The following is a 25093-nucleotide window of genomic DNA, read 5'->3' on the forward strand; positions in this document are numbered from 1 at the left end:
TTACCTTCACCAGGAATTGTTTTATTGCAGATCTTTCTTTTATGGTCAGCTCCTTTATATCATTCAAGTTTCAGCTTAAATATAATGTCCTCAAATAGGCCTTAAGTATTTCCTAGTGTCATTTTCCTCTAACGTCATTCTCTGTAGCATTATCATCTGTCTTCTTCAAGCACTTTCTATCTGCAAGTGTCTTTTTTAAAAAATATTTTTAATTGATTTTTAGAGAGAGAAGAAGTGAGGGAGAGAGAGAGAGAGAGAGAGAGAGACAAGGGAAACATGATCAGTTGTCTCCTGTATGCCCCCTACTGGGGATGGAGCCTGCAACCCAGGCATGTGCCCTGACCAGGAATCGAACCAGCAACCTTTCAGTACACAGGACAACACCCAACCACACTGGCCAGGGCTATCTGCAATTGTCTTAATGTTTCCTTGATTATTTTTTTTCCTCCAAAGATCTTTAAGACCCAAGGGAGCTGGGGCTTGTCTGTCTTGTCCCCATCTATATTCCCCACTCCTGGCACATAGAAGATCCTCAATAAATATGTATAGAATAAAAAGAGCTATAAAATTTAAGCAGTTGGATTAAACAAACTTTAAGGTTATTTACAGCTTTAAGATGAACATTGTCAAAAATATGTAAGTGAAAAATGAAGTGACAACAACCATTGCAATAAAATACTGAATACAGTGTGTGTGTCTACTTGTGCTGCCAAGTTCTCGGGTGTGTCATGGTACTGGTCTTCTACCGTTTGCCATGGAGTGTGAAGTGAGTTTCTGAGCTTTATAAAAAGTATCTAACAAGTGTATCAGGTAGCTGTCTAAATAGTAAACCAGCGTATCATAGAATTAGAGTGGAATCGTTTTAGACTACAACTTCTTCAATTTACAGGGATGGAAACTAAGGCCCAGAGAAGGAAGCATGTTTGGACACTTGGAACCAAATACAGCGCTGCTTGTCAGTGAGGAACACACACACCACTCCCACTTCCGTATAATCATTAATAGCAGAGCAATACTTCACGGTTGAACCAGTGGTTCTGCAACTTGAGCGTGGAGGATGTGTTAACGCACAGATTGCTGGGCCCCACCCCCGGAGCTTCTGGTTCCGTACGGTCGGAGGGGCGCGGGAACCTGGAAAGTTTACGATCAGTTGTAGCAACCTTAACACGCCTCCTCTCAATTTAAAGGCTCCGCGTGGCGCGCAGAGAACTACTGATCCCGGCGTGCCCCGCGCACAGTGGGCGGAACGTCGGGCACTTCCGCCCCACGCAGCGCCGCTGCCCCGCGTCTCGACGTGTCACCGGCAGCGCCGCGGCTGGGGCTGGAGCTGGAGCCGACTGGGGAGTTCTAGGCGGCGGCCAGCGGTGCGACCGGCCTGGATCTGCCCCGGCGCGGAAGTGTCCCGGGGTCCGTGGGAGCAGGAGAGGGCGGCGCCGGCCCGGCCCGCGCGCGGCACGATGTTGAACATGTGGAAGGTGCGGGAGCTGGTGGACAAAGCGTGAGTATCGGGGGCAGTTGTGGCCAGGCCCACGCGGGGGAGGGGAAGGGTACGGGGAGCTGGCCCTGTGCACGGCGGCCCCGCGTCACGCCCCCCCGCCTGGCCCGACCATCATGGCGGCGGCCCGATCGCCCCGGGGCCCCAGTCCTCGTCCCGATCGGCGAGGCCGGGAAGGGACTCTTCCTCCTGGCCCCTCCGCTCCTGTCCAGGCCTTCTTCCCGGTCCCTACCCCCCGCCCCCAGGCACCGACCTTTGGTCAGGGAAGGGGGCGGGGCTGGCGGAGCGGGGTCACTGCCCGGCGGAGGACTGCCTCGGCCGCCGGCTGTGCGCTGCCTCCTGGGCAGCAGGGGAGGCTGGAGGGTGGGGGACGCAGGCAGGGCCCTGTGTCCCGCGGGTGTGGTGCAGTCCTGGCGCCTGGCCGGGGTAGAGCCTTTACCCTGCAGGGTTTCCTTTGCTTCCTCGGGAACCTGCACTTGGAGTGGGTGGTAGGTGTAACAAGTGGCCATCGTGGTCAGGCTGCAGGTAAAACCAAGAGGAGACTCATCCCTTTCTAACACTAGTGAAAGCAGGTCACCGCATGACTTCTTGTGATTCTTTTCCTGTTTCCACACTACAGTTTTGGAGGGCCCCTTGTTTCATTAGGTTTAATTAACGAGTCATTAAGGGATTTCCCCTAAAAAAAGAAAACAACCCAGTTTCTATCTTGTTGATCTGCTTTAACTTCCCTGACAGGTAAAATGACTAATCCTTTGTTGATTTCCAGTAAGACTTAAATGATAACTTTAGTATCTTCCTACACTAAGACAACTTGAACACTTAGATCGATTATATCCGTTATAACAGGGCTTAAGTCAGGCCTTCTAGGCAGGAAGTAAAGTTAAAGAATTGAACCAGTCTCTCCCTTTTGGGTATGCAATAAGTGTGGTGACAGAAACAGTTCATTTGTGTCACCCATCCCAACTAAAATTAGGACGTGTAGGTGGCAAACTGTTAGGTTTTCCTGACTCCAGAAAAAATAATTTACATTGGCTGTGATAATACATCACATAGAACTTAGAGTTTGACCATATTTTCAAATTTTCTATGCTAAGGAGCGTAGTTTTTAAGAGTTGGTTCAAACGCTGTAACCCTGACAAGTTAATTCACCTCAAGTGCCCCAGTGTTGTCAGGTACGGTATGAAAATAAGGATAGATTCTTCTTACCTTAGAATGCTGGAATTAAGGTCTAAGAGCTTAGATAACACAATATGTTTAGATCAGTATACTTTTGATAACTATAGCAACTTTTCTGCATTGAGAGTGAGATAAACTTCATTAAGAGATAAATAAACCCTATGTTTGAAAAGTGATTTGCTTTAATAGTTTTCATTTATCAACTATTCATTTGACCATTAAATGGGCTTATTTTGCTGTGTATGTACTCTGATTTTGCTTTCCAAAGATAAAATACTATTTCTTTTCCAGATCCAGGTTCATTGGTTGTTTTTTCATATGTGGTGTAAAGACTTGGGTACTAGTTTAGACAGTTTTTAAAAGTCCAGAAGTTTCTAAGCAGGAGGATAGGGGGAAAGCCCCACTAAAAAACATCTTGTTATCTTAGAGGATTAAATTTATGGTGCTCAAAAAATTTGAAGAGGCTGTACATTTTTCAGGAGCTAGAAATCAAGACAATATTCCTGCTGCTGGTGTTCATTTCATTGTATGTCTTCATCACCTGCCTTACTAATAGTCCAGTGCTTTAGGTTAAATTTGCCACATAAGCAGTTACCAAGTGATCTAATAGAAGAGCTATTGTTGAAAAATAACTTCTACCTTTGTAAGACCCAATTTAGAATGGACACTTGAACCAAGTTATTCAATAACTTGTAAGAATGTTGCCACCAGGGGCTTTTGAAGGCTTTTGTGGGTGTCTGACACATGATATTAAGATTAGAGCATGAGGTTATTTTATTGATGAATACTGGGGATTTAATTTTCATCTTTCCCTGGCAGGAGAGAAGAAATTCTTCCCCAGAAATGTAAGCATCTTACAGAACCAATACCCGTGGCACTGTGTCCAGTTAGAGTACTGTTCACCTTAAAATGCTATTAATGGAGGTGAAGTGGATCCATAGAATGGCTGCTCTGATTAGCAAGGAGATAAGGTGATCAGGAAACTTGCAAATGAGGAAACAATGAAGTGATTAAGGACTGCTCTGAGAACTCAGATTGACAGAATGAGGGTTTATAATAGAAAGGACATTGGTTTGGGGTTTGGGGCTTGGGGCACTCGGTTCAGATTCTGTCACTGGCTTTTAGATTAGTCTTATACATATATGATTTGAGGCAGAATCACATGAATTTCCAAACCTTGTTTTCCTTACCTGAAAAATGAGGGATTGGCTTAGAGTAGGACTTTTTTCAACTTTGCTGGCTATTTGGAGACATGAATTTCCACCACATGAAAAAACTGGAACTAGTATTTCATAATAGCAGATAAATTTTGGAAAGTCATTATCCTCCTGAGACAGTTTTGGCTAAAAAAGGACATTTTAAAAAAAGAGTGGTAATCAATAAATGTTCTATTTAAATGCTTTATGCAGTAAATAAGTGCAACCTATGACTCGGGAAAACTAGGACTTTTATTTAGTGTATATCCTTACCCAATGAGGTTTACTTCAGGGAGAAAAATATACTCTTTGAAAATGTGTTTCCTGGAGCTACTGTTTGATCCAGTATGGTGGCAGTTCTTAAGTATAATGATATATTTCAAATATAGGCTTTTGAGACCTTTAAGACTTACAGAAGGTGTGGAGATATTTTCCACGATTGTGGCACCTCCTGGTGGTATTAAATAGTTCTGTTTTGCAGAACATTGTAGAACTGAGGAAAAGCAGATAAAGCTGTAAGTCAGCAGAGCTTGGAGTGCCAGTTTCCTCCCACTTGTACTCAAGTTGCACAAAAGGCAGCTGTGGCAGGAAAGGATAAGTGGCACCACTCCCACCAGCTAGGATCAGCTTGACCATTGCTGTTCATGGCTTGCCTGCCTTTATTCGAGGTTATAATAAAATTGGATACTTTTATATTTTGTCACGCTATACATGATATGAATGGAAAGTTGCTGCAGTTCTGTTTTTTGTTCTTTTCCCCCCAAATTTTAGAAACAGGGTGACATGGTATAGTGGTAGATCAAAACTGCTACTTTTTGTTCAAGCCTGGCTAATCCTTCTGTTTCATCACAGGGGTAATATTAATTAACTAGAGGCCTGGTGCACGAATTCGTGCATGGATGGGGTCCCTTGGGGTGGCCTGCGGGGATGGGGCCCCAGCTCACACCCCCAGCCTTGTAGCCCCACAGCCCAGCCTGGCACCCCGCCGTTGCCTGGCACTGCCCCCTCACCTGCTCCACATCCCACCTGCGGGGCGATCGATGGAGGCCAGGCCCCCTGCCCAGCTCCCTCAGTGCCTGGGAGCGGGGCAGCAGCCCCGACCCTGCCACCACCACTAGTTGCCGTCTGCGGGATGATCGGTTGGGAGCTGGGCAGTGGCCCTGCCCCCGTGTCGCCACCACTGGTCACGGTTTGCGGGGCAATCAACGGGGCGATCGGCCCCCCGCTCGCACCTGCCTTGGCCTGGCTCTGCCCTCCCGCTCTCGTTGGGGGCCCATCGGGGTCAGCAGCGCCTCCACTGCCGCCCGCCGTGTTCCGTGCCGCCCCCTGGTGGTCAGCGCACGTCATAGCAAGCGGTCGAATTCCCAGTCAAACAATTTGCATATTAGGCTTTTATTATATAGGACTAGAAGCCTGATACACGAAACTCGTGCAAGGGGCTTGGCCCTTGCAGCCGCGGCTGCGGCTTGCCTCAGCCCTCGCAGCCCCGGCTTCATCCGGAAGGTCGTTTAGTTAGCATGTTATTCTTTTATTACTATAGATGGTAAATCTATTTCAAATTATTCTTGTTATGATATTGCTTTCAACAGTGCTGGCCAAGGTCCTAAGGCAACTGCTACAGATAGTCCATTTTAAGTTATTCTCTTAAGCATAGTTTTCATTTTCTGCCAGTAAGTTGATTTTTCTTGGTGTTATGTGCAGGTTTTCAGTTCCTAAGTGTTAAATAATGTAATACAGCTGTAGAAACTACTGTTCTCATCAGGCTGACCCCAGAGGGAGAACCTTTTGCTTTTATAGAAAATAGTTCATTCAATTATTTCAACAGATAGTACATTTACTATTTATTGGATTAGTAGTGTATTTTGTGAACTTGCAAAGTAAAATATCTGCCTTAAAGAAACTTGCCACTACAGCCCTAGCTGGTTAATTCAGTGGTTAGACCGTCAGCCCAAGGACTGAAGGGTCGAGGATTCGATTCTGGTCAAGGGCATGGATGCCCAGATCGGGGGTCTGGGTGCATGCAGGAGGCGACCAGTCGATACGTCTCTTTCACATCAATGTTTCTCTCTCTCTTTCTCTCCCCCTCTCATTCTCTCTAAAAATCAATGGGAAAAATATCCTTCAGTGAGGATTAACAAGAAGCTTAAAACTACAAATATGCTATACCTTGAAGTTATCAATTGTTTTGCTTTTCTTTCAGTTTTCCTTTTTTCCCCATCTTACACTAAATCTCTGTTCAGTTTGCTTCTTAGAACTTGAAAGCAAAGATGATTGTCAGCTTTCTCTCTTCCCATGTCAACTTTTCTTTAAACCAGTTGTAAATAATTGTTATTGCTGAAACAATAATTTAATTGTCCTTCCTCTTTTCTAGTAACTGGACAGAAGTAGATAAGAATTTAATTCCAAAGAAAGATTAGTTTAATTTATCTTCTGCCAGCATTTCTGTAGTTTAAATTAATTATTTAGTACTATGCCAAGATGCTTTTAAAAAGGACTTAACTGCCTCGTGTTTTCCTGAACCCCCTTTAGTGTTAGTTTACAAGTAGTTTTTCATATGTTTACTGATATATCCACTAAAAGTACTTGGCCTTCTTAAGTACTTCTTACTAGGACTCCTAGTTTTTACAGTATAACTTTCAGTTAAAACTTTTTCTATGCTCTTGTGTTATTTTCTTATTTCAATGTTTAATTTCCTTTAAGAAAAATATAGGCAGCTTAAATAACATTTTTTAATCTTGAAGAAATTTTGTTGTTTTATCTTTTATATTTAGATCTAGACTTCATATCCAGTTGGAATTTATATGTTTATTAGCTTTTATTATGCAAAATTTCAAATATATCAGAAAATGGAGGGACTATCTGTGTACACATGAATAGCTTCAAAAGTTTGGGCAATCATGCTTCATCTGTACTTCTACCTAACACCCCCACTCAATATTATTCTGAAGCAAATCCCAGACACCTATCATTTCATCTATAAACTTATCACTCTCTAAAAGGTAAGGAGCCATCTTTTTAAAAAAATCATAACCACAATCCTATCTAATAATAGACAAATAGGGTAATTAACCGTACCTCCGCTACGTTTCCCATTGGCTAATCAGGGCGATATGCAAATTAACTGCCAACCAAGATGGCGGCCGGCAGCCACGCAGCTGAAGCGAGCAGGAGTTTTGCTTGCTCCAGTGATGGAGGAAGCCAAGGTTCTCCGCCTGTGGCGGCCCAGCTCTGAGCTCCTGAAGCAACAGCTCCAAAAGCAACAATGTTTCAATTATAGAAGCCAAACAAACCCCAGATACCTGCTTTCAGCCAGCCCAGGCCTCAGAGCTGGAGCCGGCTCTCAGCTCCAGTGACAGCCATAGAAGGTAAATAAATCCCAGAATAAAGAGAAAAAGAAAAAAAGGAGAGCCTGGGAGCTTCAGTCGCCCGCCAGCCTGAAAATGGCTCTCAGCTCCTCACCCAGACTGCCCAGGCACCCCAGTGGGGACCCCCACCCTGAAGGGGGTGTGACCAGCTGCAGACAGCCATCAGCCCCTCACCCAGGCTTGCCAGGCACCCAAGCGGGACCCCCACCCTGATCCGGGTCACCCTTCAGGGCAAACCAGCCCGCCCCCACCCATGCACCAGGCCTCTATCCTATATAATAAAAGGGTAATATGCAAACTGACCCTAACAGCAGAAAGACTGGGAATGACTGGTCAGTGAGCTCCCATATGGAGGAGCTCTGCTCAGCCACAAGCCAGGCTGACGGCTGCCAGTACAGCGGTGGTGGTGGGAGCCTCTTCTGCCTCCTCAGCAGCGCTAAGGATGTCCGACTGCAGCTTAGGTCTGCTCTCCGCTGGCAAGTGGACATCCCCGGAGGGCTGCCCAGCTGCCAGAGGGATGTCCGATTGCCATCTTAGGCCCAATCCCCCGGGGAGCAGGCCTAAGCCAGCAGGTGGTCATCCCCCGAGGGGTCCCAGACTGCGAGAGGGCACAGGCCGGGCTGAGGGACCCCCCCCCCACCAAGTGCACAAATTTTTGTGCACCGGGCCTCTAGTACCATTATAAAATCTTTAGAAAATGATGATTACTTAATATCAAATGTTCGGTCAGTGTTCATTTTTTAATTGCCTTATAATTCCTTTTGTGATGTTTCTGGCTAATGGATATATCTCTTGATTCTCTTGATCTGTAGGTTCAGCCTCTACTTTTCTTCCCTCTCGAAGTTTATTTGTTGAAGAAACATGGTTATTTGCATTTCCCTTGGTCTGCATTTTGCCAATGGGACCTCCATGGGGTTATTTAAATGTTTCTCTAACCTCGGTATTTCCTATAAATTGGTAATTGTCTCTAGTTATTTTGATCAAATTCAAGTTCCAATTTTTGGAGAACAAAACTACCTCATAGATTCAAAGTACATTTTTAGTACTTGTAATGAGTCTTATATATAAAGTTAACTTTTTTCAGCCTCAGCTGACATTACTTAACATTTGCAACAACATATTTAACTGTTTAAACTTCTTGTTTTTTACTTCATATGAGCTTTCCTTGTTTTAGCCTAATTATGTGTTTGTCCATCTACGTATTTTTATGGTAATTTCCTAGCCATACATACTCTCCTACTATACATAGGCACCTCCAGGTGTATTTAATGGATCTGGGAAATGGTTTGTAATTCAGAGATCAGAACTGGATTGAAATTGTATCACATCCAGTAGTAGTAGGTCCACTAAGAAACAGCACTGGAACAGTATCTCTCAATTTCTTTATTTATAAAAAGGAGATATTTATTTTACAGAGTTCGTGTGAGGATTAAATGCATGTGAAACACGTGGCATACTACTAGAAGTATGTAAGAACTATGTCCTAATCCATAGATCATTATTTTCAGTGGGTACTCTTCACTTGAGTAGACAGCTTAACCTACATATAGGAAAACTCATTAAATATCTCTATTGTGTGTGCCCTATGCTTGTGTTTACCAAATTGTAAATGCTTTTACTTTAACATTGTAAAGCATATTACAGAAATTACTCCTTTGAAAGACATATTGAGGAATAAAGTCTTTGGAAAGACGTATTGCTCCATCTGTTCATTTTTGTTCAGTTTGTTATGTATTTCCTCAAGATTTTAAAGATACTGCTAATGTAAACATCTTTAAAATGTAAAAAGATTTAGTTTTTGAAGGGAAATTGAAGTTGACAATTTATCCTTAAAGAGATTGAACAATATCAAGAAAAGAACCCTTTAAAATATTATATCAAATTCATGATCTCTGGCAATCGGTGAGCAGTATATGCAAAGAAAGCACATTGCAGAAAGGGCTTTCCAATTATTCAACCCAATCTCTCTAACCAGCAAGAAATTCTTTTGGCTTACTAGAGCTCTTTAGCCTGAAAATTAAATGCAGGTAAAAGAACATGGCATGTTGGAACCAATTTATAGCTATTTATGAGTTATGGATAGATTTAGCTAATGAATTATTAAATATGAATGATTTTGTTACTGTAGATCAATAGGCATGTTTTATAATTAAGAAAAGTCTAGTTAGCCAATTTTAGAATGTCTCCTTTTTGTATATGAATTTTGTTTCTAAATTCTTAGAGTCTTTAATTCTAACATGTTTTTTATGACTTCCATACAAAAACATTATGTGGTAAATGTGTATGCATGCTTTTAAAATGTTTCACTCAGTCTGGACGGTGTGGCTCAGTGGCTGAACAAAGACTTATTCCTTAGATTAGTTCTAATTTTAGTGACTATTTTATCATATCTGTAAAAACTAGAATTGGGATGGATCTATGATGCAGATTAAACTTGTGCTATACTCACTTTTTAATACCTTGGATATTTGATCTGCTTGTCCCTTGGCTATTTAATCTGCTTGTGGAGCCAGTTTAACATAGGATACCTCTTGACAAGAAAAAAATCACACTGTCCTTTCTTTAAAAAAAATGGATTTACTAAAAAAAGTAAACCTGTGCAAGTGGCCTTACGCAACTGTCAGCAATAGGAAAGGTTGTTTCACAATTAAACTTACATATAAAGCAATGTGAGTCTGAAGCTGCTTTAAGTACAGAGTCAGAGTGTTTTGGGTTGTTGAATAGAAGTAATGTTCCCATTAAAAAAAAAATAGACCTTGGGAGCTTAGGCTTTTAAATTTTATTAGAAATTGTACTTGAGGAACTTGCACTTCAATTGATAATGATATACAGTTGAATTTGTAGTGAATGGAATTTTCAAAACAACTTTTAAAAATATTTTTTTAATTGATTTCAGAGGAGGAAGGGAGAGGGAGAGAGGGATAGAAACATCAATGATGAGAGAGAATCACTGATGGGCTGCCTCCTGCACACCTGCTTCTGGGGATTGAGCCCACAAGCAGTCCTGGGCATGTTCCCTGACCAAAAATTCAACTGTGACCTCCTGGTTTGGTTCATGGGTCAGCTCAACCACTGAGCCATATTGGCCAGGCGCAAAATAACTTTTAAATAAATATTTTATGCTAAATATTTGGCTAAAAGTTTTTCTAGCAAGTGGCAATTGGTGTCCTAGTTATGCAGAGTAATAAGTATGCTGTTACTATTATATCTAAACTAGAGGCCTGGTGCACAAAATTTGTGCACTGGGAGGCGGGGGGTCCCTCAGCCCAGCCTGCGCCCTCTCTCAGTCTGGGACCCCTCAGGGCATATCTGCCTGCCAGAGATCGGGCCTAAGCCGGCAGGCAGACATCCCTCTCGCAGTCCTGGATCCCTCTCATAGTCCGGGACCCCTCTCTCTGTACCGCCTGCCTGCTCGCTGCTCTTTACCACTCGGCTCACTGCTCCTTAGTGCTGCCACGGAGGTGGGAGAGGCTCCTGCCACCGCCACTGTGCTCACCAGCCATGAGCCCGGCTTCTGTGGGAGCGCACTGACCACCAGGGGGCAGCTCCTGCGTTGAGCATCTGCCCCCTGGTACTCGGTGCACATCATAGCTGCCAGTCATTCCGCTATTCAGTCAATTTGCATATTGGGGTTTTATTATATAGGATGTAACATTTTGCTAGCTTTTATTCACTTGTCATTAACCCTTTGCACTCCGCTGTCCCCTCTCAGGGGACATCGGAATTCTAGCATATCACTCGGATGTCCCCTCTCAGGGGACATTGCAGTTTATTAGTGATTACGGGGAATTGAGTTATTTCAACGCAACTTTTTGAGACATGCATGTTTCCCTGAAGTCTTATCTTGAAATGGCACAAGAAATTAAATCAAAATATCGTAAAATTACTAAGATACATACAAGAAATGTCAGCGGGTTTTGTGTCGGATTAAACAATAAACTACATATTCCCGATGTGGGACAAAGAAAACGGGACTGCATTGTGTGTTCTAACAGGAAAACACCTGGTGGCAGGCGTCAAACCACTTATTACTGTCAAACATGCACTAATCAGCCTGCAATGCATATTGGGGAGTGTTACAAAACTTATCATACTGTACAAAATTATAAACAATAAAATATTGGTTTTTTTTGCAAATATACATTCCTCGATGTCACCCAATTCATATAAGTCCAATATCATTATAATACGTTACTTGGTTCCAAAATTATACTAAATAATACGAGGGTCTGTAAATGCACGTTTCCGCCGCAAAGTAGCGTCGAGTAGCTGGTAGCCAATGTCCAGAATGGTTCGGAGTGCAAAGGGTTAAATATGGTAATATGTTACTTTGTTACCTAAGAACTTGATAATAGAATAATACTAAGAGCTTCATTGAGGATGTTTTTGGCCTATTGACTAAAATGTTTAACTTTTATGATTTTTTTACTCATAAATACTTAGGACTGCTTGACATGTGAACATAGTTTGGGGGAGGTGATGGTTAGTGTCCCAAAACAGTAAGATTTGCATTTTTTATCCAGTAGTTCTCCCCTATCTGTGGGGTATATGTTTCAAGACCCTCAGTGGATGCCTGAAACCGTGGATAGTACCCAACTTTTATATACTATGTCCAAACTACAGTACAAAGTACTTTCTTCTGTACTCAGTTTTCTTTTTCTTTTGATGATACAATGCCTGTGTGATGAGATGGTTGGTGTGAGCTGAATGACGTAGGTATTGTGAAGTAGGATTAGGCTACTATAAGGGTTACTTGAACACCGAAGGATAACTGAAATGGCTACTAAATGACTAACGGATGGGAGGTGTATACAGTGTGGAGATGCTGGACAAAAGGATGATTCACATCCCAGGCTGGACAGAGCTGGACAGCGCAAGATTTCATCATGCTACTCAGAACAGTGTGCAGTTTAAAACTTATGAAATGTTTATTTATGGAGTTTTCCGTTTAATATTTTTGACCATGGTTGACCACAGGTAACTGAAAACGCAGAAAGTAAAGCTGTGAATAAGGAGGACTGCTTTATTACTAATTGTTTCTTTAATAGTATCTTAAATGTAAAATAAAATGACATTAATTATAAAAATCAGGTAAACCTAAATTTCATAATTGTTTAACTTTGGTAAACTCCTTTGCATCAAAACGTATGCATTCTGTATGTAAAAGCATAGTGTTCACTCTGCATCTAAACTCTTCGATGCTTTAATGGAGGAATGATTGCACTTGAAAAAACTAGTTGTTGCCTAATTTGACACTAAAATAAATGTTCTCCAAATTGCAACGTCAAGAAAATGACAGTTCAAAATGAAAACGAAATAAACCAATCAGTCCTTTTTATGAAGATTAACTTTGCTCCAAGTTATATGTATTTCTTAAGCAGATAAAAAAAATTTTTTTATTTAGGTAAGAGTCATGTAACATAAAATTAATCATTTTAAAGTATTGAATTCAGTGGCATTGAGTCTCACTATGCAGTGATATTTTTGAGTAACTTTTTATTTGAAATTAAAGTTTTAAAAATAATAAAGAGAACACCTGTATACCCTATATCTAGATTCACCAATTTTTAAGATTTTGCCATATTTGTCATTCTCTCTTTTCCTTCTCTATTCTTTATCTCTCTTCACACCCACACACACTTTTCTGGTCCATTTGAAAATTGTGGTTACAAGACCCCTTTCTTTGCCTCAAAGACTTCTGTGCGCACTTACTAAGAACAAGGGTTATTCCCTTAACATAGCCACAGTATCGGATTTAGAAGAGTTAACATTGAAACAATGATTTTATCTCTGTAGTCCATATTCTGATTTTGTCACTTATTCCACTCTAGTACAGTACAGGATTTTTTCCAGGGTTATGTATTCTATTTAATTGTCATAATTATTTAGTCTCCTTTAATGAAGAGTTCCTTAACTTTAAAAAAAAAAATCTTACATAACACTGGTATTTTTGAAGATCACAGGCCAGTTATTATATAGAATGTTCCTCAATTTAGGTTTAACTGATGTTTCTCAGCTTATGTATCCTGAGCTGGAACATTACATGAAGTAATCTTGTGCGCTTTTCTGTAGGAAAACAATGTCTATATGTCCCTTCTTAGTCATTTCAATTTTGAATATTCAGTCAAATTATTATATGGTCCCTCCACTTACAGTTTTTCTCATTGCAACTGATAAGCAATCTGTGGGGAGATATTCTGAGACCTCTCCTAATCAAACCCCAGAAACATCTATTGTTTCTTGCTTGAGCTAATCTTCACTGTAATGGTTACAGATGGTGATTCCCCATGTCTAAACAGCGTTTATCTAACAGGTACTTTCTCGGTAAGGCACAGCACAGCCTTCTTATGCTTAGAAACACTAGACAGCACTTCAGCACTAGGGTTGGGGCCATATTAAACAGTGAAATCACCAAGAAAAAGCACAGTGCACAACATAGCACTGAATAGACCAGGAAAGGGACACTTGTTTAAAATATGAGAATGGAAAGAAGGCAGAGCATCACCTTTGTGATCCCACCTCAGCTGGGAATGTGTATGAGGGACGACTCAAATTTTTCGCTGCTCTATACATGTTCACAGTGACCATGAAAGCACTGTGAATATTAATTTGGGAGTTACAAATACATTTTAGTGAGCAAGCAAATTCGCAAATATGGAATGAAGTTTAAAAGTTTTTTAAACCCCAGGGGGAAAAGGGTACAAAACGTAAAACAGTCTATGAGACTTAAGATAGAAAATGAAGATCAACAGTAAAGATCAATCAAAGAGATTTTTTTAAAATATGATAAAAATAAATGAGATGTAAAGGAAAATAAAAAGCGGAAAGCCAGCCAACAGAAAAATAAAAGATTAAAGGAAAAGCTATTAGATAAAAAAAAGAAAAAACATACAGGGGTAGGCAAAAGTAGGTTTACAGTTGTGAATACCCAAAACTTATATTCTTGTACTAGAGGCCTGGTGTACAAAATTTGTGCACAGGTGTGCTCCCTAGGCCTGGCCGGCGATCAAAGCACGAGCATCTGGTATGGAAGGGCAGGTCCCAGCTGACCTCTGGGCCCTGGGCAGCACCTGGGCCCCTGCATGCCCCCCTCTGCCTGAATCACGGCGCTCGAGACTCCACGCAGAGATGCGGTGAGCGTGGCTGGATGCTGCGGGCCAGGGCACAGAGTGGGCCTCTGGGTCGCCCAGCGGCACCACACGGACCGGCTCCTGTGCAAACCCATGGGGAGCCCGACTGGCCCCTGTGGTCCCGGCAGCTGCGGCCCGGCTCACCCAGAAGAGGCCGCATGGGTGTGGGTCAGGCTCCTCAAGGGTGCCCAGCACCTGAGCGTCCCAGGGGAGGGTAGCAGGGGGAGTGAGCTCGGTGAACACTTGGCATTCTCACCACACCTCTGTCCTCATCACCCCCGCCCCCAGGTAGCCGGTGAGAAGTTGCAGTGCGTTGCTGACTGCCTGCCATGTTCTGCGCCATCCCCTGGTGGTCAGCGCACGTCATAGTCTCCCGCCGAACAATTGCCCGAGGGGACATTTTGCATATTAGGCTTTTACTATATAGGATTGCTATTTATTAACTTTTGTATTATTTATTTGTATTGCAACTGTGGACCTACTTTTGCCCATTCCTGTACTGTATACTAAAAAACAAAATGTTGAGATGAAAGGTATAAACTAACCTTTTTCAAAGTTTGAAAAACAAGACAATTTTAAAAAATAGTACATCTATCGAAATAGATTTCTGGGACACTTACAGAAAGCTCCAGGGAAAAGGTGTGTTGTCCCCAAAGTTTTAGAGACTCACAATGCACATTAGAATAGTAAAGTCTCTGAGAATTGTTGCAGAAATAAAGTTGCCTTTGTTTTTCTGTAACCTTTCCCAAAACTCACCATACAATCCTTTTCTCACATGACACCTGTTAATATCTCCCAGAGTATTTTTCACAAAAGGACAGAGTACTGTTTTAGAAGAAAATAAAAATGAAAATCTTAAAAGTTATCGAGATACATGACAGAAAATAGAAATAAATCAGTTGGAAATAGACAACAGTTTTGGCTTGGGACTGGCATTCCTGGGGAATAGTCTTCTGTTCTGGCAGCCCTGTTCTGCTGCTAGCCGAGGGGCAGAGAGCAATTTGACTCTACCTTCTGGCCCTCCCTCCAAAGTTGTCTTTTCAGAAAGCTTTTATCTGTGCAGAAAGGGCACTGATATAACATGCAGGCTGCTGAGCCAGGGAGTAGAAGCTGATCCTCAGCAGAATTAAATCAGCCCAGCCACAGGATACTTCCTTAGCAAGTCAAGAGTTTTATACACAAGTGCTGTTTTTCTTACCTTTTTTTTTTTTAAAGGAAAAAATTTTTCATTGTATAAATGTTTTTATGGTTTTTATTCCTTTTAGGCTTCGTCCATGTACACATATGTTTTTAAATGGTTGATAGTGGTTAGTATTCATACAGTTTTGTGTTGTGAAAGCTCTTTTTATATGACCATGAAAGGAAAAGCATTTCCTAGTCATGGCTGCCTCTGCCTGTTCACTTGCTACAATGTTCCAAGCACCATTCCTGCCACATTTTGGAAGCAGCTTTCATCCTGCTTCCCTGAACCATACGGGTCTTCTCTTTTGCCAGGCATACAAACTTTGTCCCCTCTCCCAATCTTACTGCCTGCCACCAAAGTGCCTCTGAAAAATAACTCCTTAGCATCATGGGACTAGCTTATGTTGGGATAGCTTCTTGTGAGCCTGTCATCTGCTGCCCAGGTCATGATAGCAGCAGGACCTGTGCTAGAGGGGAGGGGAAGGACTTCCACATAAACCATCATGGCCTTGGACATCCAGACATTTCCTAGGATAATGACTTGTGTTCTTGCAGATGAAACAGTACAGAAATTGGGTATCATGGCCCTTCCAAAACCCTTTTGTTTAGCTAGATACTGCCTGGAGTGAGTTACATAGACCTCATTTTTGGCATTTTGAAAGTTCAGAATTATCCTTTGGATATTCCTAAATTGTAATACAAGATTCATGCTAGATAATTTCCCTTCTTATTAGAATAGTTTCAGTCTTTGTTTTTGGCATAATTTCTTTGGTATGTACGACCCCAGTGGTTGATATCAGTGAGTTAGTTTAGTGAATCCAAAAAAGTTAGATACATTTTATCAGATGATATCAGATTACCACTAAAATAGAAATTGCTACTTAATGTAAAATAAAAACCTAGCTCACAGTCTATGGTATGCTAAGATTAAGGAGCGTGAAGTTTAAAATACAAACTCTTTTAAGCATAAAATAGCAGTTCTTTGCTGAGGCTTGTATTAATAGATGCTTTGTCCTGTCTCTTAGTGATAACTCATTGCTAGCTCTATGGCCATTTCTTAGTCATAAAGTTATTTCTGCCTTGTTGTATATTCATGTCTTCAAAATCTTCATTTCAGTTTCTACTCTCTGGGTCAGATAGGTTGCTAATACTGTAAAGTTCTGCAACAATGAATGAGATGTGGGTATTATGCCAGTCTAAGGGGTCATATAAAGAATATCTTCAAATTAAAGATAAAACCTACTGGCAGAAAAATAACCATGTATGTTAAATGTTTTACATATATCATTTCATTTCATCTCTAAATACATAGGAACTACCTTTCAGAAGAAGAAACTGAGACACAGAGTGGGTGATTTGTCCAGGGATCAGAGACAATATCTGGGTCCTATTAATTTCCTCATAAATTGTTGATCAGTATTAACTTGCTTTTACACAAAATTAGCCATAAAAGATAAAGCTGATTATGCAAATACATAAATGTGCAATATTTTCCTCTGGCGTGGCCTTGGATTTTAGAACAGTTCCTAGAGTCAAGGCCCATTTTAATTTCTGAAAATGGGTTCTTTTATTTGGTATTGCTAACCACTGAAGTAGTAAGGAAAGGGAGGTAGTTGTACCGTTTCTTCCTCCCACAGGTCATGATTTAGTTGTGTACATCAGGATGTTTTTCTTGGCTTATTTCATATCGTTTTCCTTGCACATCTGATATATAAACTATAAAACTTATTCTTTGAAAAGTTGCCAGTTTAAGTCACACTTAATAGTGATCAAGAGGTCGGTATCTTTTGGGAAAAAGAATTAAATGACAGACTTTGAGGGGCAGAAATCCAACTACCATCCTGGTTTAAGTTTTTGTTTTGTTTTGTTTTAGATCAATTCTTATATTTTTTGAGTCATTGAAATAATTATATGTGATTCCTAGTGTTTCCCAAAAGACTTCATGTTAGACTATACACATTTAGTGACCTTTTATGTAAAATGAGGTATTTTAGTTACTGCTTCTATATGTTTTTATCTTTTCAGTGGTCAATTTACATATACATTCTACTATGGTACATAGTTTGCCATTTGAAACTAAATTTGGGTTGTTGACTTCTTAATGATTATTTAAAAAAATATTTTTATTGATTTCAGACAGGAAGGGAGAGGGAGAGAGAGATAGAAACATCAATGATGAGAGAGAATCATTGATTGGCTACCTCCTGCAAGCCTCGAACTGGGGATCGAGCCCGCAACCCGGGCATGTGCCCTGACTGGGAATCGAACCGTGACCTCCTGGTTCAATCACTGAGCCACGCTGGACAGGCTATAATCCTTCTTGACCTTGAATTCTACATAAACCATAAAATAATGATTTTCTGTGTTTTCTTGGGAAATCTATATATATATATAAAAACCAAGCAACCGGAACGGCGGAATGACTGGAATGACTGGTCGCTATGAGGCACGCTGCGGTGGCCAACTGCCTGATGGGGGCCCCGATCGGCCCCCCCAACCTCCTGTGGCCCCTACCCTGGCGAGGCTGGCCCCTGATTGGCCTCCCCATCCCTGATTGGGGTGTGGCCGGCCGGGCAACCACTCGCAGCCCCTCCCCTCAGCCAGCCCGGCCCTGATTGGTCCCCATGGGGCGGGCTGGCCGGACCCCACCTGTGCCTGAATCCGTGCACCGGGCCTCTAGTAAATTCATAAGTTTTATTCTGTTACATTTTAGAACAATTTTGTACTTAAGTGATGAACATAATCAGTTTTTGTGACTCTCAGAAGTTTCAGATGTGTATAGTTAGTTTGGGCCCATGCAAACTGATATTGAATTAGTACTGGAAGTTTTCCTGGAATGTTAGATGAACTCTTCTGTAAGCAAGGGACTGAGTACTTATTTCTTTAATGCACAATTTGAAATTGTGTGGATTTGGAATGTTGGTTTTTAAGCTTGAAATATTTAGATAAAGATATCATTTGGGAATACGTACAGATAATCTACAATGGCTATTTTTAGAGATTAGAAGAGAAAGTATGTTATAAATACTAGTAGGTTAATGTTAGTTACTGTAAAAGTTTTTAGATTAAATTTTTTATGTTACATTTCCTATGAAACTGTTCACCTTTCTAAAATACAGTAGATTCTTGATAGATTTTTCTGTTCAAAGTTTTAACTTTTTAAAACATCTAGAAAATTCATAAAAGAAAATAATATATAACTTTGTTTTGATCCAGATTTGACTTGCATGTGTGGAAACAGGCCACCTAGCTAAGCTAGTCATAGGCATCTACCTCACAGCTTTGTTGTGCTCCAGTTCTAGGACTGTGGTGAGAATTTAACTTCTTTGTGAAAAACAAAGAAAGCCAACCTCCAGTACTAGTAGTGAACCTGGCAGAGCCTAAGAAAATGATGATTCACAGATAGAAAATAGAAGCTTTACATATACTTAGAGAGGAGCACCAGGTTTGGTGGTACCTTGGGTTAATGACACAGTCAAATCTATACAAACTCAATAAAAAGTTTATGAAAAGTGCTCTCCATGCAAAAGTTCTTACCTGAAAAATAAAACTTGGTGAATTTAAATATTGGTTTCCCTTTGCTGAATAAGTCTATTACGCACAGGATACTTTAACTCTTGTTTGAATCTGGGAGATTGGAGTCTGTACAAACATTTTCATTTTCATAACTTTGAAGATACACAAAGGTGTTAAGGTAGTCTTTCAAGAATGTTAGGGGCTTATTTTTATAGTTTTTTTCTACCTGCAGAGTAGTGTTGGTGTTTAATATGCTCCCCACCCATCCCCAAAGCCCTGAAAAATAAGTACTTTTATAGAAAAGAGTTTTATAGAATTTATCTTTTTACGTTATCTGTAAGTAACACAAGTGCAGTCTAAAATTTTGAGTTAAGATTATAGGAATAACCCTTGCTTACAGAAGAGTTCATCTAAAATTCCAGGAAAACTTCCAGTACTAATTCAATAACAGTTTGCACAGGCCCAAACTAACTAGACACATCTGAAACTTCTGAGTCCCATATCAGTCAACAATGTTCAGTAATAGGAAAACATCAAGAATGATTAAAATTCTGTAGTTTACTTCTCCACCCCCATGATAATACTGGACTGAATTATTACTGAAGTTGAAGCCCATCATTGGTCTGAATGGATCAAAGAATTCGGTAGTAGACTTAATGTGAGAATGGCTTTTGGCTTAGAAAAGAGTATGCAGTCCTCCATTTTCGTACAGCTTAAGTCAATTGGGTATTTCAAAAATAGTTAACATTAACTAGGGGTAGTTTTCTGTTGTCTTATATCATTATGGGAGGGAACAATTGACATGGTGTTTTGAACATTAATACAACATCTTCACAACATCTTCTGTGGTTTTAATGTCATATACTAGTAGGCAGGCAGCTTAAGTTTGACTTAGGCAGTTTTTCTGTTTGTACCATGTTTTTAAAATGTTTTATGTATCTAGTCATTGTGTCTAATTTGCTCTTTGAGTATCTAGACTTATTCTTGATCCTTAAAAAGGACTATGGGACTCCCCTCCTCCCTCAACAAAACCTGTCAGTAAGTAAACTGCTCTACAGTGTTTATTTGTATTTAATTTAGTTTTGTTTTTTGACTGATAGCTAAAGGATGAGGTATAATATTTCAGTGAAAATTCATGTTTCAGCATTTGGCATTTTAATGTTCTCTTTTGAAAAGTGAAGAGGAAAACAGAAGGTGCATAATCCTTTATGTAAATAGGTGAAGTCATAAATAATATGCACATGAGCTTCCCACATAAAAGATATGTGATTTTTAAGTTATCAGATTACTCTTTTCTGAAGTCGTGTACTGCAGGAGAATGGATAAGGCAGCCTCATACTTTAGATATCTTTAATTTCAGTTTTCCCCATTTTCTTTGCCCTACTTTTAAGAGGAAGAGGGTACATTGGTTTCCTCCTTTTCAGTTGAATAGTTTGTATTTAATATTTACTAAAGCCAAAGAAAATATAATTTCCATGACTTAGAATGTATTTTTTAGGTCTTTTGAAATATTAAATCAGCATTTAGTTTTCTTAGTATCACAGTTTGTGATGTTATCTTATATAGTAATTAGCAGGCTTTTCATGTAGGTCAGCTAATATTAGTAATTCTCTGATTTTTAAGGCATAATGGCACAATAGAAAATGGGCTTTGGAATTAGAAAACCTAACAAAGTTTGAACATCTATTGCCACTTACCAATCATGTGATCCTGAGTGAGTTTCTTAACTTCTTTACTAAGGAGTTGTTATAAATATAATATTTTCCCTCTCTCCTCATTCATTTTTTTTTTTTTTTAAGAAAAAAGGGCTGTAGTTTTATTCTTGTCTTAGCATGGTGGCAGTTTTATAACTAAGCTACTATATAATCAAATATGGTAACATTTGCTTCAGTAGCATTGATTCTTCTATTGAACCACTGCTTGTGTTAAGACAGTTTCCATTGTTTTGTGTTGCATTTTCAGATCAAGAAAATACTTCTTTTTTTTTTTTTTTTTTGATGGGTAGCAGCCAAGAGGTTGAATCAGCTTTTCCACCTCCCTCACACCATTTCTGTACAGCCTCACATTTTCTGCTAACAACAAAAACTATGTTTGTTCAGTTTGGGAGTACTGGAGTTCTTATTATTGACCATAAATTTGATGTTCTTTACAGAACTATAATAATATATAACTTGGTTTTAAAATATGAGTATTGGATCTATAAAATGTTCAGCTTGCAAATAAGGATAACATGGTGAAGACCCTTTCCTGATAAAAAATGAATATCACAGGGTCCATTATCAAGCTTTTAGAGCGGGTATTCTTAAAACTACTTCCCTAATGTTTTGGCTAGAAAGATTATTTTAAAAATAAAGGGTTTACCCCCAAAATGCATACACACTTTAAGAGCTAGTAGCTCAATTTTGAAAATGAAATGTATTTTAATAAACACTGCCTTTATAATTATTCAAAGTGTGTATACATTTGGGGGGATACCCTATATAACAAATTTTCCTGGCTTGAGTGATTTGTTACCTCAGAAAACTTTCTTCATTATTCATTTTATAGATGTTTTATTATTTTTAAAAGTTTTTTTTTAAAGATTGATACTTTACAGGGAGCATAATAATTTTACCTAAATCATAAAAGTATCATCTGACTCTTTGTGGCATTGAGATTAAAAGTAACTTTTTTTAAAAAATATATTTTATTGATTTTTTACAGAGAGGAAGGGAGAGGAATAGAGAGTTAGAAACATCGATGAGAGAGAAACATTGATCAGCTGCCTCCCGCACACCCCCCACTGGGGATGTGTCTGCAACCAAGGTACATGCCCTTGACGGGAACCGAACCTGGGACCCCCCCAGTCCGAAGGCCGACGCTCCATCCACTGAGCCAAACCCGCCAGGGCTTAAAAGTAACTTTTAAATATAGGCTTTATTTTCAGGAATCATTCTTCCCTAATATATAGTTTTTAAAAATAATTTTTAATACCAATAGTAGGTACTTAAATTATTTCCTGTAGTTTTACATACATAGAACTTGATTTGTATATATATTTTAGTACATATACATATATTTTAGTTAGTAAAAGTAAACATTAGAAGTATAAATAATACTTCCACTCATGTGGTCTATCATGATGCTTATTTCCCTTTACAGAGTTAAAGTGTAGCTAATGATATATTATTTGATTTATATTTTTAATGATATTTAATAATTTCCTTTGATTACAATATGTTCATGGGGTAATTTTGGAAAATTCAGCAAAGTTGTAAGAAAAACATATTATTATTTAAAACCATTATTTTGAGCTGTCTTTGTCTTTTGCTGCCTATGTTTTCTGTTTCTCTGACCCTCTGTGTCTTAAGTGTGGATGTGAGTATGCATGTATATGATAAAATAGAAGTTTAAAGATCCAAAAGAAAATACTGCTAAATATTTTCCTGACCTTGGAGTGAATGAAGTATTTATAATAAATTTAAAACAAAAAGAAAAAACTATATTCGAAATGTAGACACATTTGAATCCATCTTTAAAAAATAAGTAAAATTAAAAAGGCAAGCTGGAAAAAATATTTCTTACATCATTCCGTTTTAATTTCCTTATTCCTTTGTTAGTAGTTAGTACTGTATTACACTTATACTTTACTTTTCCTCTAGTGTATAGTTTTGTTTTAATAAAGCCTATTTTTGAACTTTTGACAGAAAAAATATAAATGACTATACAAATATTTTTCTTACCATTTTATTGATTTTTCTTAATGCAGATTAGAAGCATTGACCATCTGTAAGTAAAAGCCCATTTTAGCTTTTACTTTCAACCAATTTTTGCCTCTAAAACCTGGACTCAAACTGTTGTCAAGTAAAGTAACTTGATATTTTATCATTAGTGAGTGGTGAAATAAGCAGAAAATGGGGAATAAAGGGGAAGGCTAAAGTGAACATTAATAATTTACAGATTGAGGAATCACCCCTCAACTAATTGAACTTTGTCTATGTTCACACAGCCATGAAGCATGTGTATAGAGCTTGAGGATAGTAAGTTTTAGCAGTTGGCATTAAAGATCCAGTGAGTGAGAGGTGCTGGGTTGTCTGGAGTTAAGTATATTCACTGGGGACTCTTAATTTTGTCCTACCTATTTACTAGGGTTTGTGAGGAACAAAAGTAAACTGTAAAAGAACTGTGGAAGCAATTAGCAGTTTTACAAATATAAGTAATGATTTTAATTGTGGATTTTATCCTTGGAAAAAACAATTGCTCAGTATTGCTTAAAGGTAAAATCTTCAGGACATGATCAGCTTATATTCTTTACTGGTAATCTATATATATAAAAGGCTAATATGCTAAGTGTCTCTCCTATCGTCCGACCGGTTGCTATGACGCACACTGATCACCAGGGGGCAGACACTCAACGCAGGAGCTGCCGAGCTGCAGTGACTTGGCAGCTGTGGTTCTCGGGTGACACACCCTGAAACCAGAAAGGAGGGAGCCTGATTCTTCGCGGGGTCACATGATTCCACCTTCGGCCATGGGTTATGTTGTTGCTGGGGCACTGTTGGCCCCGAATCTGGTTTACTGCACACTTGCGTTTGCATTCCACAACCTGTACAACAGCAACTTTGCAGAGTGCCCTCTCGCACTCTGGGACTCCTCGGGGGATGTCGGAGAGCCAGTTTCGGCCAGGCCGAGGGACCCCACCTGCTGGAGGGACCCTGCTCACTCACAGATGCTGGGGAGGGACTGCAGGAGGTTGGCTCCAGGGCGTGTCTGGCCCATCGCACCCACCTTCTAATTAATTTCCTTTCAATGGGCACGAATCAGTGCACCAGGTCACTAGTTTCTTATAATTTTGTTTGCAGAATAGATCAGAGACCTTTGTCTGAATTTTATGTTTTAAAAAACTGATGAGAGAGCCCCCTCTAGTGTCTGAAATATCCATTTTAAAACATTTGTGTCAATCATGGGAAGTTTAGGGAATAAATTAGCTGCTTTTTCCTTTCACATCTGGACATAATTTTTTTTAACTTTTCTTTTTGGAGGGAGGGAGGGTTTTTCCTTTTTTTAAAAGGTCACCGGAATTATGGGTAGGGTGTGGATTTAGGGCAATAGAAAACATGGGAAAGGAAAGATCAAAATGCCATTTCTACCTTTTTAGAAATAGTTATTTTTGAATGACCTGGAAAAAGGCCAAACTATACAGTGTTGTTTTGTTTTAGTTTACATTTGTTTCTGAATTGAGTGAGTCTTAAAAATACTTTGTTTTGAAATTCTTTGTGATCAGATCTCATCTTAAGAGAATTCTTTCCAGTTTCTGAAAGCAAGTTTTATTGGAAAATGACTTTAAAGTAGAGCCTGCTTCTTTTCATGGAAGTGTTCTCATTTTGTTATTTTTTGTTGTTATTGTTGCCATATCTTTCTGTGGATATACCTTATAACGATATTGTACGTCTGTTTTAGTGGCAAGTTGTCATTTTACATAGTTCCCATTGTTTTTTGAACCAAGGAAATAAGGAGATTCTTAAATTCTTGGCTCTCTGCCACCTCTCCTTCTAAACACACAATATTCAAACCCACAGGCCTTCAGCTAAGAATTTTGTGAAGGGTTACGGAAACAGGACCTTTCTCATTTGACCCATGGGCTTTTGTAGCTTGAACAAGGAAAGCAGTGTTCTGAAAGCAACAGCATTTATGAAGGCTCTAGTGAAAATATTTCAGGAGTATGGACTAAGAGATTAACTTCTTTCATCTTATTCTCAAATTAAACAATGCAAACAGATTTCAAGTGCATTCTTGGTAATGAAATGCTTGGATGAACTATAATCCTAATTGCTATTGTTCATTCCCACAGCTGCATTTTGACACTTTTAACTGCCTAAGCCACACATTCTTCAGCCAGTAGGACAAACAAAAGCATTCTGAAATCAATCATTTTGTGGCATCTTAAATTGCAAATCTGTCATTGGCTGCCTTGATTTTATTTTGGTTCCATTGTTGACAAAATTAGGAAAAAATATGATTATTCTCTTTATACATAAAATTATTGTCAATAGA

General features: G+C 39.6%; 1 protein-coding gene across 3 annotated transcripts in view; it reads left to right on the forward strand.

Annotated features, from left to right (window-relative positions):
• Positions 1 to 1260: 1260 nt before the first annotated feature.
• Positions 1261 to 25093, forward strand: part of CLINT1 (clathrin interactor 1) — a 55018-nt gene continuing 31185 nt past the window's right edge. The window contains exon 1 of one of the 3 annotated variants that reach the window (XM_006089071.3): positions 1261 to 1498. In XM_006089071.3, coding sequence (XP_006089133.1) covers positions 1458 to 1498 — 41 coding nt within the window. In that variant the 5' untranslated portion in view covers positions 1261 to 1457. The remainder of the gene's footprint in view (positions 1499 to 25093) is intronic. The other 2 variants (XM_006089072.3, XM_006089073.3) reach the window with 2 other exon arrangements.

The sequence above is a fragment of the Myotis lucifugus genome, unplaced genomic scaffold (genome assembly GCF_000147115.1).
Source record: "Myotis lucifugus unplaced genomic scaffold, Myoluc2.0 scaffold_56, whole genome shotgun sequence".
In the NCBI taxonomy this organism is placed as follows: domain Eukaryota; kingdom Metazoa; phylum Chordata; class Mammalia; order Chiroptera; family Vespertilionidae; genus Myotis; species Myotis lucifugus.